Source organism: Falco rusticolus, chromosome 7 (assembly GCF_015220075.1).
Source record: "Falco rusticolus isolate bFalRus1 chromosome 7, bFalRus1.pri, whole genome shotgun sequence".
NCBI classification, from domain to species: Eukaryota; Metazoa; Chordata; class Aves; order Falconiformes; family Falconidae; genus Falco; species Falco rusticolus.
In genome coordinates, this window is record NC_051193.1 from 20163911 (window position 1) to 20177992 (window position 14082).

At 40.5% G+C, this 14082-nt stretch overlaps 1 protein-coding gene across 7 annotated transcripts in view; it reads left to right on the plus strand.

Annotated features, from left to right (window-relative positions):
• TJP1 (tight junction protein 1) overlaps positions 1-14082 on the plus strand; it is a 198952-nt gene that overhangs the window by 175041 nt on the left and 9829 nt on the right. For 5 of the 7 annotated variants that reach the window (XM_037393868.1, XM_037393861.1, XM_037393863.1 and 2 more), the window contains 11 exons: positions 473-692; positions 1118-1302; positions 1453-1548; positions 1909-1991; positions 2882-3092; positions 3622-3722; positions 4883-5236; positions 5650-5901; positions 6682-7581; positions 7917-8011; positions 8505-8729. In XM_037393868.1, coding sequence (XP_037249765.1) covers positions 473-692; positions 1118-1302; positions 1453-1548; positions 1909-1991; positions 2882-3092; positions 3622-3722; positions 4883-5236; positions 5650-5901; positions 6682-7581; positions 7917-8011; positions 8505-8729 — 2722 coding nt within the window. The remainder of the gene's footprint in view (positions 1-472; positions 693-1117; positions 1303-1452; positions 1549-1908; positions 1992-2881; positions 3093-3621; positions 3723-4882; positions 5237-5649; positions 5902-6681; positions 7582-7916; positions 8012-8504; positions 8730-14082) is intronic. The other 2 variants (XM_037393864.1, XM_037393867.1) reach the window with 1 other exon arrangement.

A 14082-nucleotide genomic window follows, 5' to 3' on the forward strand; every position in this document is an offset into this window, starting at 1 on the left:
AATGGACTAGAGATTGATATTGTAATAGCGCACCTCACCTGCCCCCAAGCAAACAGAAACCTGCCAGAAATAACCCCTAGCGTCTGTTGGAGCTATTGGCATTAAATGTTGAGGAGAGCAGGAGAGTTTGTTGTAGTTACGCCGCTGAAAATGAGCAATTGCACTGATGTGCATGCACGTGCAAACTTCATCCCAGCAAGATTCATTCCTTCCAGGGGAGCTGAATTAAGCTTGCACTGGCACCAAATTTTTGACCATGAAAGTCGAATTTATGTTGGTACAGTTTGCTATTAATAGTTACGCTGCTTAAAATAGAGTAGCTCTAAGAAATGAAGGCTTCTCAAATTAATATTGTGTATTTAATACAAGGAGAATTAAGGTGTGGCCCTGCTTTGAGTAATTCTTGCGAGCATTAGGATTTCACGTGAACGTACATAACGTTTTATTTTGGGGTTTCTTTTTCTTTTCTTAGTTTATCGTCGCATTGTTGAGTCTGATGTAGGGGATTCTTTCTATATCAGAACTCACTTTGAATATGAAAAGGAATCTCCTTATGGATTAAGTTTCAACAAAGGTGAAGTGTTCCGGGTGGTAGACACTCTGTACAATGGCAAACTAGGTTCTTGGCTGGCAATTCGAATTGGCAAGAATCACAAGGAAGTTGAAAGAGGTATCATACCTAACAAAAACAGGTACGATCTTAAAATGCTTCAGTTGCTGTTTTACAGCTACAATTTTAAATTCTCTAACTGTATAATGAATTATTGGACTTGTCTGCAGGATGCTAGTTTATAGAACTGGTACAGTCAGAAAAAGTGACAAAGCGCTAAAACAAATGGAAGTTAAATATCTGATCTGTGGACTTGCTTTTGACACTTGCACAGTCCACAAAAAAACCCCTAAAACTTTTTTCCAATACAGGAGACAAGGTGTAGTAGAAAGCCTCAGAAATGTGTTATCAGCCTCAAGAATTCAATCTTGTACTTCCTGATAGAGAAACAGCAAAAGCTAGATTCAGCATGTGTAGTGTTTTTTGGATGTATAAGCTTGCTAGTCAAGCATTAACTTCAGAAGCTGAACTTCCTTGATAACTGGTTGGGATTTGTTGTCATCTTAGAGCTGAGCAACTAGCTAGCGTACAGTACACGCTTCCAAAGACGGCAGGAGGAGATCGAGCGGATTTTTGGAGATTCCGAGGTTTGCGTAGCTCAAAAAGAAATCTCCGAAAAAGCAGAGAAGATCTGTCTGCCCAACCTGTGCAGACAAAGTTTCCTGCCTATGAAAGAGTTGTTCTTCGGGAAGGTATGGCTTTATTCTTACTGTTGCAGGTTAACAGGTTTGTGTGGTTTGCTTTGTGTTAGCCTATGTATTTAAGAATATCTTGCATCTCTGTTAAGCAATCGCTGTATTTTGACTTCCCCCCCCCCCTCTTTCTTGCTCTTTCAATTCTAGCTGGATTTCTCAGACCTGTAACCATTTTTGGTCCAATAGCTGACGTTGCGCGAGAGAAACTTGCTAGAGAAGAACCAGATATCTTTCAAATTGCAAGTAAGTGTGAGATTGGGTTTTTCTGCAGGTACGAAATAGTCAGCCTTTTTTGCTAGGTTATTTCTGCATTATTACTCTAGCTGTTAACATGTTTAACAAGATGTTGACAGTTTAAAGGAACAGACTAAATACAAGCTCTTTCACTGTTTGGTTGTTGGTAATTCTCCAAAGGTAAAAGTAATATTTTATCTATAGCCTTCTCAAATATCTTTTTTAATTCAGTACCTTATTATCTTACTTCTGAGGGCTTTTGTAAAGATGTAGTGATTTTTATGGCCAAGTTTGTGGGTAGATTTTCATGTATTATTTTGAAGCAGGAGTGAAACTTACAACAGGTTTTTACTGTGTCCTCTTTACCAGAGAGCGAACCAAGAGATGCTGGCACTGACCAACGTAGTTCTGGCATTATTCGTCTTCACACTATAAAACAGATAATCGATAGAGTAAGTGTGTTATTGTCACCATGCTTTTAACATGAAGAGTAAAACTGGTATTACCAAGTAAAGTGTCAGGTGTCTTAAATGTAGAAGGATAACTAACTAGTGTGTTTGCTTTAAAAATGACTTTCTCATCTTTCTATTTGTTAATTAAAAAAAACAACACCAAACCCGAGACACATGGTACCCCTTTCCTTCTCCATATTAATAACAGCAGCCTAGAAGTCATTCTAGGCTTTGTTCCAGATGGTGTTGTCCTCTCTCCATTAAGGCTATTCTAAGCTGTTTCCCCTTTTACTTAAAGCCATGGTGTGACATTACATCTAGAAGTTGTTACTTTATGGAGTTACATTTATGGAGTTGTTAGTCTTCCGCCACTCCAATTTACAGACTAGTAACTTGACTAGGGGAAGGGGTCCTTCAGTCTCTCTGCCTTGCTATCTTTAAAACTTCTGATGTTAGCTCATGATATGAGGCTCTACTACTCATCTTTTTATTTCCTTAACTAAAAACAAACTGTAAGCCTTTCACATGCCCAGGTAGGGGGGTGGGGAGCTATTCTAGAAGCACAGTGGGGATACTGCATGGTGTGTGCTTGAGAAGTCTCGCTCTGGATGAAAGCTGGCTAAGTCTTGTATTCAGAGTGAGTTAAATGTTAAAAAACTCATGGTTAGGCAGTCAGTCCTACAGTTCAAAATGTATATGCTTATGTAGCCTGGTATTGGAACTGGTTTGTTTTCTATTATTCAAATACAAAAAGCATTTAAATCAATACTTTGAAACAATGAACTCTGTAAAGATAACGTAAAATAAATTAGTGGAATTTGTTTAAAAAATAAATAAATCTAGTATATAAATGATTCACTTTATCACCTCTGTCCTTTTTATCACAACAGGACAAACATGCTTTATTAGATGTCACTCCTAATGCAGTGGACCGTCTGAATTATGCCCAGTGGTATCCTATTGTCGTGTTCCTAAATCCTGATTCTAAGCAAGGTGTAAAGACAATGAGAATGAGGTTGTGCCCAGAATCACGAAAAAGTGCCAGAAAGCTGTATGAAAGAGCTCATAAGCTACGCAAAAATAATCACCATCTCTTTACAAGTAAGTAATTGGAGATACTGGATTAATTTTCTGAGAGGGAGGTGAGGTGAGAATAATATCTTCCTCCAGACTTTTCTGCAAATGGACCAAGTCAAGCAGTAGTTGTCTGCCTCGGGCTGCTCTGTTCAATAACTAGTAGTTCATTGATGTGTGCGTCGTTTGCACATGACTGCAATAGTCACATTAAGTGATCTGAAACATCAACAGGACATTTCTAATGGATCTGGTGGCTTTGCAGGATCAGCAGCTAAAATCAAACACTGGGATAAACGGGAAGATGATGTATTTTTGGTTTTTTAGTCTGAAGCCTCACTTTATTCCAAGCTACTGTTAACTCAGTATTTCGTACAGGATAAAATGTCCCAAATTACATCAGGCCTTAAGGTGGTTTTGAATACTAGTATTTACATTAATACTTAAATCTCATCTTTTTAACCTACCAGTTTATATTGCTTTTATTACTGGTGGTACAAATCCTTCTCAGAGTTCTGCAAAAATCGTAAGTCAACCTAACCTGCTGTACTTCTAGCTACCATTAACTTGAACTCAATGAATGAAGGATGGTATGGAGCTCTAAAGGAAGCAATTCAGCAACAACAGAACCAACTAGTGTGGGTTTCAGAAGGAAAGGTAAGAAATAGTATGTTTGGGGAGAAATTACAACTGTATTTACAAGAGGTTTTTTGTTCTTTCTTTCTTCACTAGTATTACAGATATGGGGAGATACTTGTGGAATGAAGTTTGTTTTCCTTTTTTTCTTTCTCATTTTAACTGTCATTTGAAGATCTAAAGCAATAATGCCTCATGGCTGTGTGAACTGCTCAGAACTGATCTGTCGCTCTGTTAGTGCAGTTACTCTGTGAATGATTGCTGTACGGTTGTCCTTGTGCATGTAGCAGTGTAGTATGTGAGAGCATTTGCCTGTTGCCACTGTGAACTGGAGGATCTGATGCTGCTTTTGGAGACTTGGTGGGGACTGGATGCTTTCTCGGGAAAGAACTGGGTGTTGTGCTGCATTGGTACTAGGGGCTTGCATTGCCTGATGGTGAATTATTTTTTTGTTAATATAAAAGCAAGTGGCATATTCATGTTCGTTGTGAGAACACAGATACAAAATCGCAAGTTAGTATTCTGTGTTCCCCGCTAAAACTCCACTTGCCTTCTCAAGCTGCATGTTACACTATGCACATCAGGTCCATCCTTTTGAAGAACTGCTATCAAGCAAAGTGCCAACTACAAGTAAGCAAATGATGAATTGGCTATTACTAAGTGTTTCTTAATTAGATAAATCTTAATTAGATCCTTTCTAGTAGGCTCCTTTCATCTCCTTATGTCTACCTTCAAGTTAATGATTCCAGTATCATAATGTCACTGGAAAGTGCAGCCTTGTGTCTTTCCACTCACTTCGATTTCTGTGGACACTATGCATTATCCCCTCCCTTACGCTGATGGTCATCGGACCCCGTAGTAAAATGATTCAAAGTGCTAGACTGCAGAAAAGGCTTTTAGTTGTAAGCTTAACTTCTTCAGCGGTTGAAACCCAATTTCTTCCCCCTTGTGATGTTTGGAACTGTTGAATTGCGATACTGTTGCTGTGCTGCTGGATTTGGAATACAGCTTAACTTTTTTAACTCCCAGACTTTGTTGTGGTTCAGAACAAGATAGGTGCATTCCATTTGTTCAGTTCTTTAATTACTTGCAAAAAAATTTCCTAGCTTTACATTGCAAGAAAAAGAGCATTGTCTAAAAGGTATTTCAATAAGAGTGTACTGTAATTTTGTTTGATACAGGCAGATGGTGCTACGAGCGATGACCTTGATTTGCATGATGACCGCCTTTCTTACCTCTCGGCTCCTGGTAGCGAATATTCTATGTATAGCACAGACAGCAGACACACATCGGATTATGAAGACACAGATACAGAAGGGGGTGCTTACACTGATCAAGAACTGGATGAAACTCTGAATGATGAGGTTGGGACTCCTCCTGAATCTGCTATTACACGTTCTTCTGAACCTGTTAGAGAGGATTCTTCTGGAATGCATCATGAAACTCAAACTTACCCTACTTATGCATCTCAAGCTCAGCCACAGCCTAATCTCAGAATAGATTCTTCAGGATTTAAAACAACTGCTTCTCAGCCGGTAAGAAAGTAATTTTATACGCTGAGTGTTGTGTGTTTACTGCAGGTTATACATTCTCTTGAACAACAAATCGGTGTTTGTAATCTGCTTACCAGTATTGTAGGTGCATATAAGAATCTGTCAACAGCAACAATAACACGTTATAACGAATTGGAGAATCAGCTTGACCTACCTGTTTTACTGACTCATTCTGGCAGGAGGGGGATTGAAGTACCGTTCTACTTTAAATGTTTTGCTTTCTTAATCTTGAACTTAATGAATTTTTGGAAGTGCTAGTGCATGATATTTTCAGTACGTTTCATTCTACGCCTAGCTGCGTGGATCAAAGCACATTGAACTTATTTTAATATAAAGCAAGAAGTCATACAGTGATTCAATAGCGGTATATTTAAAATATTTTAAACACTTCACAGAAAGCAGAAGCTTCACCTGCAGTCCCTTACCTTTCCCCGTCGCCTGAATCAAACCCTGCAACCTCATCAACCTCTGCAGTAAATGCTAATGTAAACCTAACTAATGTCAGACTGGAGGAGCCTACCGCTGCTCCTTACAACTCTTACCAACCACAGGCGGGCCCCTTAAGAACATCAAGTACTGAGGGAGCTCATATAGTCCTAAGAGATCAAGAGCCATCATCCTTATCGCCGCATATAGATCCAGCAAAGGTACCTGTGCCACATTGTTGCGCTGATTTCCTGCTATACATCAAGCTAGCACATGGTCTTTTTGTTTTGCCCTTGCTAGGAGAATTCCTTCTAATTTTTTGCCTCTAAGAGATCATGCAGGTTGCAAAAAAACCCCAGTGCATCTGAATTGCTAAGCATCATCTAATGTTTTGTGTGCATGGCTTCAAGCTATATAATTTCCACTTCTCAAAAGATGAATTTTTTTTAAAAAGGCTGTGTTCTGTGTTTTGATTTTACTTTGTGTGACAATTTTTTAGCTTGTCAGTGTTCTACTGTTTATTAACGAGGCCTTGAGAAAAATCTGTTACTTTGCTAAAATGACAGTAGATAATCTTTGTATGCTTTAAATTTTGCCAAATCCTTCATCATGAAGATTAATCCAGTTTGTTGGGTGACTATATACTTCCTCAGCGATGCTAGAACTAACTTAAGTATGTAAATCAGTTTACTTCCACTCTGCCCACACCCTGCAAAAAAGTGTGTGTGCCTCCCCCCCAGCCCCCAAAGATAAAGGACTATTACCCTTGCCTTTCCCTTTTAATCTACTTAGATGTTTCTGCTTAAAAATAGGGCTGGAGGGGATCTCTTGAGTCACCAAGTTCAGCTTCCTGTGATTGCAAACAACTGCATCAAACTGTTCTGCTTTTAAACAAAAATAAAGCCAATCTTTAAAACTTAAGACTTATTTAAAATACTATATTTTAAATGCAGCTGGAGTTACTCTTCATTTTAACTGAGAAATATGCCTCTATTTAACAGGTATACCGAAAGGATCCATATATTAATGAAGAAGCGTCCAGACAAAGCTACATCTTAAAACAGCCAGCAATTAATCACCCAGTACAGAGACAGGAAAGAGACCCAAATCTGATCTATGAATCCCAGGCTCAGTATGCAGAAAAACAACCAAGTAGGGACTATGAACAGTCAACATACAGATATGACTCTACAAACTATGTAGATCAATTTTCTCGTGGTTATGACCCTCGCCTACATTATGATGACCGCGTGCCTCCCTATGAGGAGCACTGGGCATATTACGACGAAAAACAGCCCTACAACCAAGCAAGAACAGCTTATGAAAACCAGCCTCCTAGGGATCTTGATTCCAGACAAAACATAGAAGAGAGCACAGAACGCAGCTATTACCCAGCACAACCTCGTTTTGAGGAACCCCCTCCAATGAGCTATGAAGGCAGACCTCGCTATGAGCATGCACCCAAAAACTTCAGCTTACCACAAGTGCGATACGAAGATCAGCATAGTGTTGGGTATGACACACATGGTAGATACAAACAAGAAGCTCAGCCATACCAGTCAGCCATATCGCGATCTCCTGAACCGAAGCAGTACTTTGACCCGCATATAAGGGGCTATGAACAAGGTGGTCCTCAAGCATATAATGCGAAAGCTGGACAGTATGAGCCTTCTCATAGCACTTCAGGTGTTTCCCTTCCTCCTCCCCCTTCATCACAAACCAAACCAGAAGTTTTGCCTTCTAACAGTAAACCACTGCCTACACCGCCATCTCTAGCAGAGGAAGAAGAAGATCCAGCCATGAAACCCCAGTCTGTGCGAAGTAGGGTTAAGATATTCGAAAGAAGAAGATCGCCATCTTTGGAAAAAATGAAGGACCCGAGTGACACATCAGCTGTCAAGGTAATTAATTTCAGTCTTCTAATACCTACTTTTTGCTAAGAGCTACATTGCAAGAAGTAAAATACTGACTTGGAAAGAAAGCTTTACTGCTTGTGGAATAGCATCTTAGCAACCTAAACGCAGTGTGTCTTTAAAGCAGAAACTGAAAATTTCTATGAAAACACTGAAGGGGAACTTGCCATGCTGAAAGCTCCTCCAGTTCATCTTTCAGTAGTATTTGATGCCAGTTTTCCTTCGGGGGGAAGGGGAGGGCAGTCTTCATTTTCCTACTCAGAAAGTAGCGTATCTTTAGAAATGTTAGAATCTCAGAGAATATGCTGTGTTTTTCTTGACAGCCTCCAGAACTAGCACCTAAGCCTACACTCGCAACTGTGAGTGGTCCAAAACCAACTTCTCAAAGCCAATACGAACACGACAAAACAACTTACAGGTAGGTGCACAACTGATTAATTAAAACTGGTTTTCAATATGAGATCAGAATATTCAGAAGACATATCTTAGTGGTTCAAATTGGAAACTGCCGAGTGGAGAGCTGGAGTGTGTCAATAGTAAGATAGGGCATAAAGTCAAGTTCGCACGGACATGATTGCTGGGAAGTGGGGAAGGACACAATATGTTGTTAGCATCATTTTTGAGGAAGAAACTCAGCCAGTATCTCCAATTTTTTTTTCCTGTTTGAGATAATTGGCAAGTAAAACGGAAGGGAAAAGGTAAGGTGAAATGGAAATACGGATTTTCTTTCTTTATGCTGTGTCACAGCTGTCTACTTTCCATGCAGTGTAGGTTAAAAAGGCAAGGTGTGCAATTAAAAGAATTACTTTTCAGTTGCTTTATCACCAGCTAGGTTATAAAACAGATTTTTAATTCAGGCACTTGCATAGTTGACACAGTTGAAGAAAAAGCGTGTTGTTGTTTTTTATTAGGGCCCCAGAACCACAGAGACCTCAAGTGAAGCCTCCTGAAGATATTGTGCGTTCAAATCATTATGATCCTGAGGAAGATGAAGAGTATTACCGAAAGCAGCTCTCATATTTTGATCGCAGGAGTTTTGAAAATAAGCCATCTGCACAGGTTCCTGCCAGCCATCATTCTGAGCCTACTAAGCCAATACATTCGCAGAGTCAGCTGAATTTCACTAGTTATTCTAAGTAAGTTTGGGGGATTTCTTTTTTTAATCTAAAAAAGGAGGGAGGCATAGAGGGCTACAACAGAAATTCTGCCTCTGTCAATGGAATTCAAGGGGTTCATGGTATCTAATTGAGATTAGTTTGTATTCATGAAGTCAGTGGCTCTGTCTCGATGTAGATTTAGTTTGAAAACAAATAACTGCCTAACTTTTTATTGTGGTAAATGGAATGAACGATATTTGGAGGTTCAAGGACCTTCAACATACTATTACTTTTGCTTACCACTTACTAACAGACAATCAGAATCATTTAGGTTGGAAAAGGCGTTTGAGTCCAACTGTTAATGTTGCACTGCCAAGTCCAGCACTAAACCTGTGTCCCTGAGCGCCGCATCTGCATTTCTCACTTGCGACAGTTTGCTTTTGTCCTGCCGCTTGTCATCTGGGAGACTAACCCCCACCTGCCTACAGCCGCCTGTCAGGGAGTTGTAGAGAGCCATAAGGTCCCCCCTGAGCCCCCTCCGCCCCAGGCCCCTGCCCCAGCCCCCTGCCTGGGTCTGGACACGCTCCAGCCCCTCAGTGTCCCTTTGGAGCGAGGGGCCCAAAACCGGACACGATGTTTGAGGTGCAGCCTCACCAGTGCCGAGTTCAGGGGGACGATCCCTGCCCCGGCCCTGCTGGCCACACTGTTTGGGATACGAGCCAGGATGCCGGTGGCTGCCTTGGCCCCCTGGGCACACTGGGGGCTCATGTTCAGCCGTCAGCCCCCCAGGACCTTTCCAGTTTCCCAGCCCCCTGCCCCAGCCTGCAGCTGCCTGGGGTCGCTGTGCCCCACGGGCAGGGCCCGGCACTGGTGGAACCTCACACAACTGGCCTCGGCCCATAGGCCCGGCCTGCCCAGACCCCCCTGCAGAGCCCCCAGCCCCCCAGCAGGTCAGTGCTGCCCCCAGCTTGGTGTCATCTGTAAACCTACTGGGGGTACACTCGATCCCCTTGTCCAGATCACTGATTATGTTCCACTTATTATTATAGACAGACCATAACAAAGTTATTTCCTTAGTCAAAACTAATACTGAGTGCTTAAACATCTTTCAAAGCAAAAGTTTAGGTTTTTTCCAGTTCTGCATGCATTTATTCTGCAGACGGGCTTGTACACGTTAGCCATGTTTGACATTAGGAAACGGAGCCTTTAGGGAATATTGCTGAGGTCAGAATTTAATCTGTTGATGGAAACATCTGTTTCCTGAATTGTTTAGCTTCCTTCATCTGGAACATTTTGATACTGAAATTGTGTGAAAGCTCATACACAGTTTTAGCTCAGGTAGAGAACTGGCTGTCTTGGGAGGCTACTTAGGCAGACTTTGTGAACACACTCCACAGTTACATAAATTTCCAAAATTTGTTTTGATTTGAACTCTTAACAATGTGTTTGTAGCTGTTACTTTGAAAAGCTATCTTGGCTTGCTGTGTGCAGGCTGAAAATTGGGCGTTTTGGAAGGCTTTGGTTGCATTCCTGCATGAAATGTGGGCCATTCAGGGCAAGCTGGAAATCTGGCAGCCTGGATGTGAGAGAGATCTTTAGAGTGAAATAATAAACTAGCTTGCTGAAGTTTTAAAGTGTTAAGTGTGTATGCAAGCTGCCTTTCATGTCACTTGTTACACTGTGTTCCAGTGCTTGTCTTAAAGGATTTGAGCTAGGACTCAGGAGCCCTGCTCTTACTTGTATAATACTGCCTGTCATCTCCAATGTCTTTCTCTGTGAACTGAGAATATTGGAATCTTTCCAAAAGTTAGATAGGTTTTAAAGGGCTAACTTTTTTTTTTCTGATCAAGAAGTCTTCACGTGGAAACTATTTCTTTTTTTACTTTTTTTTTTCTTTATATATATATATGCTAAGGAAGGAAAGCATGTAGTAATTTGTAACCAGGTCCAATTCACAGTAAAGGATGGTTTTTATCCTTTCTTTTCACTTGCCCTGGGTCTTCTGATGGAAAGATGGGAGCCTATCTGTCCTGTTCTCTGGGCACCATCGGAAGAGACCTGAAGAAGTCTTGACTGGCCTCATCTAATGCATTGCAGTAGCTTTCAGAATTATGTTCCCACACATAAAAATAAAAAAACAATGTTACTCATAGTCAGTTTTGATCTGTAGGCATGGACTGTGTTGCTGTTGTAAATGCAGTAATGCTTTGGTAGAAACGTTGTGAGCTTTTATCAAGTAATTGTGAAGATTGTAAAATTCTTCAGATGGAGAGCTTTGTAAGCTTTTGTTGTGCGCTTGTTATCCTCTGCAGTGTTGTCACGCATGGTGAAAACCATGAGAATTACAACTATTGAATTCTTGCTGCAGAACAGCTATTAGTTGAGGGAGGTTGTTCCATAGTGCTACCTACCATTTCTGCCTGTCATGACACTTCCATTCCTTGGCTGCTCAGTTCTGGTTTTGTTTCGATTGTGAGTTGGTGTATAACTTCTGGGCTTGTACCCATGGGAAGGTGACATCGTACTGCCACAAAGGAGTAAGATAATACTGTTTGGAAAGCTGATAGTTTAATGTGTCGGGGGACAAAAATGTGTTGATCTCCATGAAAGAATGTAACCCTTAACAGGAAGGGACAGACATGGGAAAGAGAATTTACTCAGGGTGGTCCAGTGCAAATAGACAATGACTAAAATATTAATGGAAGTAAGTGGAAAGAGATAAACAAGAACACTACTCAGCTGGGCAGTACTGCCTCTAGAAGCATACTAGAGTGTCCTTGCATGGAAACACAAAACAATCGCTGTCTTGAGAAAGCATTCGTGTTTAGGACTCTCCTTTTGCTAGCTTGCAGTTTGTACCCTGTTACTTGGTCATTATTCATCTTTTTTCTAGTGAATTTATATAGCAATTGCTATTCTGTGAATAAACTCTTCTAAAAATAAACGGCACTAAATTTGGATGATACAGGAACTGTTGATTATGCAGTCTCTTGCTTCTGCATAATCCATGTTCTGGGTACAGAGGACAGATGTTAGTTATTCATAAGCAATAGCTACAACTTCTTCAGTTTAAAATATTAATGTCAGGCACTTAAATATGTAAAATTATTTGCAAATGAGTAAGTGTTGTCAAAGGATTTATTTTTTCCATTATGAGTGTACAAATTTTTAGTTTTCCAATTTGTTGGGGTTTTATTTGCATCATCTAGGAAATTTTTGCCGTTACTAAAGCTGCTTTGTATGGCTAATGCTGTATCTGCATGTCACAGTTGTAACTGTAGAATAAGGGATGGATTCTCCTGATAAAGAAAGACTTGTAAATGGATGTGTTTCATTGGATCTAGTTGGAACAATTTTTGAGGCTACTGTCCCTGTGGCTGAGAGTAGTGGATTTGTTCCTCCTTTTTTCAAGGTAGTTACCTGCGTTGGCTTGACATGCAGCAGAATGTGGCAGCTTGTCTAAATTTTGCAGTGAGTAGGGTGAAGAGTGCTCTGGTGATCAGTTACAGCCTCGTCTGAGGTGGCTGTAAGGAACAGTGTCCCGTGTGAACTTCTGAAACTGCTCTAGCTGACCTCGTAGGTGTCTGTCAGGGTTGGAGCTTTCTGAATGGGGAATGAGGAGCAGCAATGCTTGGTATGTTTTCTGTTGTACACTGAGGCTTACAACCTTTTGGCCACTGGTTCATTCTAGTGGTTTGTTTCTGCTTCATTTCAAACTAAGTAGCAGTTTTGTAACAAAAATGAAGCAGGGAAACGGTTTAGAAAACGGCACATCAGTCATTAGAAGAAGTTCATTTATACGCTCACAAGCTGTAGGCAAGCCTTCCGTGGTGGACCGCTCCTCACTGCATACACGTTCTGAACGATGTTGAGACTGTGGCTGACACTTGGGTCGGGACCTGTGACAAAAGAACGTGCTTCATACTAAGCGCAACTTTGTGCTGATTATGTTTGTGTTGTCACAGCTCTTCTGCTTCCTCCATCCGAATGTACTACCCTTCCCCATTTTTTTAGTTCCTCAAAAAGCTGGCAGTCCGCTCCGATTAGGTGTAGAGTGTGTGGTGGGCTTTTTTCTGTGGGCTTTTGGAGTGCTGCCCTCTCCTAGTTAATATCCCCCTCTGGGAAGGAAGCAGTGATTTTAGTTTTCTGAGAAAGCAGCTACTACCAACCTGGAATAAAGACAACAGTGAGTGGGCATGCACTAATAACTTCTGTTGTTGGATGAATAGCTTTATGCAAATTCAGTGGGAATGGAAACTTACGCATGAGATCTAAAATGATTTTTGCAGTGCTGATCTTGGAGATACATTCATAAGGTGCTTTTTAGATCACTGAGCGTCACCTTTGTGTGGTCATCAAGGAGACTTTCAGAAGTTGGTCAGCCCTCTTAGTTTCCTAACACACTCCTCTGAAGCAGTGAGACTGGTGCCTAAAGTTGTTGTCAGTTTCATTTTTATGAGTATACAGAAAGTGAAAGGATCAGGGAAAGCTGTTTTAATGTAAAATACATTTTCTCACAACATATAAGCAAGACAAGTGTTGAGAATCATCAGTATACTTAGAGCTTTCTGTCTGTCCAGTATTCATAAACAGTTGTTCCAAGACATCCTCTTAGGAATTGTTGGCCACGATCGGAAGCATTTTATGGTGTGGGCTCTGCTGCTGGGTGAGCTGATAGTGCTGTAGAACCATTTGCTATGACTGTACCCTCCGTACATGATCTGCAACACAAAGCCATCGTCATTCTGCGTGTGTTAAAACTGAAGGATTTAATGCAAATTGGATCCTAAGTGAGAGATTATTAAAATATGGGATGTATATTTTGCTCGCTTTTTTCCATAAATTGAATAACTTTGTTTATACAGCTTTTAACAAATGGCTTAGTCTAATGTCATTCTTACTTCCAATATCTGTCAATTCGAGATCTTGACCACCTCCTAATTCACTGACAAAATCTCCTATTAAATATAGTAGGTAATCATTGTACATATGCATATGGTAAAGGTCTGATCAGAAACGTCACTGTTATAAGTAGTGTCTCTGTGTTTCAACAACCTTGTCATATGAGAACTGCTAGGACTAACACAAAAAGTGTGAAGCGATAATATGCTCAAGATAGAATGACTACTTTCTTTCTTCTATTGCTGTTTGCTTTGCCATCACCTAGATTTCTTGGCTCTTACACTAGCTATGACTACTTGAAAAGGAACATCAAGTGGTAAGACTGTTGTTGATGTGAGGATGTTTTCAGGTGTCCTCTCACTGTTACATTTCATCACAGGCATTATGTGCACTTCAAATTTTAAACACACAAATTCTGAAAGTATAATATATTGCAGTCCAAAATTACGGGTATTTGAGAAATCATTTCTTTAAATAAACTTCTGGAGAA